This window comes from Etheostoma spectabile, chromosome 7 (genome assembly GCF_008692095.1).
Source record: "Etheostoma spectabile isolate EspeVRDwgs_2016 chromosome 7, UIUC_Espe_1.0, whole genome shotgun sequence".
Classification (NCBI taxonomy): Eukaryota; Metazoa; Chordata; class Actinopteri; order Perciformes; family Percidae; genus Etheostoma; species Etheostoma spectabile.
Genome location: NC_045739.1, coordinates 19214395 through 19215729, shown reverse-complemented (window position 1 = coordinate 19215729; position 1335 = coordinate 19214395). Strand labels below are relative to the sequence as shown.

Here is a 1335-nt window from a genome sequence, read left to right as displayed (position 1 = left end):
CAAAATAAAACAGCACATCGCAGTTTCTCTCTTTATTACTAAAGCATTTATCAGTAGAACAGTTAACGTTAGGAAAATGTGAAAAATTGCATTGCAGGTCGATTTAATTTGTGCGCCCCTAAATTTTCTACTTGTGCCTCTACAATTTTTAGTTAGGGTTTACAATACTCCTAGTAAAAAAAGGTTAGTCTGGAACACTGCACTACGGCTGTTGGCTACAGTACTACTCATGCTATGTGCTTTTAAGCCTTTGTCTTTAATATATAGCAAATGAGTATGGATTGTGAAAAGTGTCAAATTTGGTAACAAGAAGGGCACTCAGATATCCGCCAAGGCTATGCTCTATCTCGCAATTTTAACAAAAATGAAAAATAATTTGCATGTCTGCCACGTGATTTGAATCCGCTGCTAAGTTTAATGGGTTTTTCCTTGACCCATGCTACACCATTCCACCAAGTTTCATGATAATCAGGCAAGTATTTGTTCCGTAATCCTGCTGACAGACGAACAAATCGACAAACAATAAACCAAACGGAAAACATAACCTCCTTGGCGCAGATCTAAAAGAAAAAGGGAATGTAGATTAGGTTTACATGCGGTTTTCCTCACTGCAATAATGTAATGGTATGTATAGCCTTAACTTTCTTTCTACTATCCATGCATAGACATAAAACTGTGTGACAGCAATACACACTAACACACACACTTTGTGTTTCTGTACCACTCCAATGGTTTACACTTCAGACTCCCCTCAAGTCTGCTTCTTAATCTCTAATGATGATTAATGTGGACTGTGCGCTTATTGGCAGCGCTGTGTTATTGGCATACTGACAGGGCTGTTAAGATGGATAACTGTGTGTGTCTGCGTGTCTGTGTGTGTGTGAGCCCCAGCAGTGGAGCCCCCACTTTTTGCAGCTTAGCCCTGAAATCAATTGATTTGTGTTTGGTCGATGGAGAAAATGGATTTGTGGAAAAGGCTGAAAAACAACACCTAAATTAAACTTTGTCTCTGGTTTTCTGGGTTTGTTTTCTGTTTTAAGGGTGCAGAGAACAATAGAACGTAAATTGTGATTTATTCATCTCATCATGCATAAAAACCTGTTATTTGATTATGAGTGTGTTTTAACTTTGTGTATGTGTCTGTGCAGGAGATGGTTCGTCGGGGAGAGATCCTAGATGACGGCATTGAGGATGAGTTCTACCTTCGCCGCCTGGATGCCGGACTATTTGTCCTTCAGTTGATCTGCTATATTATGGTGGAGATCAGCAACTCAGGGATATCACAGGTACACACACACACACACACACACACACACACACACACACACACACACA

The 1335-nt window shown here is 40.0% G+C and overlaps 2 protein-coding genes across 3 annotated transcripts in view; both read left to right on the top strand.

The window, feature by feature from the left end:
- e2f1 (E2F transcription factor 1) overlaps positions 1–1335 on the top strand; it is a 408003-nt gene that overhangs the window by 118403 nt on the left and 288265 nt on the right. The window lies entirely within an intron of this gene.
- Positions 1–1335, top strand: part of ctnnbl1 (catenin, beta like 1) — a 62365-nt gene that overhangs the window by 52195 nt on the left and 8835 nt on the right. For both annotated transcript variants that reach the window (XM_032520849.1, XM_032520848.1), the window contains exon 14: positions 1149–1286. In XM_032520849.1, the coding sequence (XP_032376740.1) occupies positions 1149–1286 (138 nt within the window). The remainder of the gene's footprint in view (positions 1–1148; positions 1287–1335) is intronic.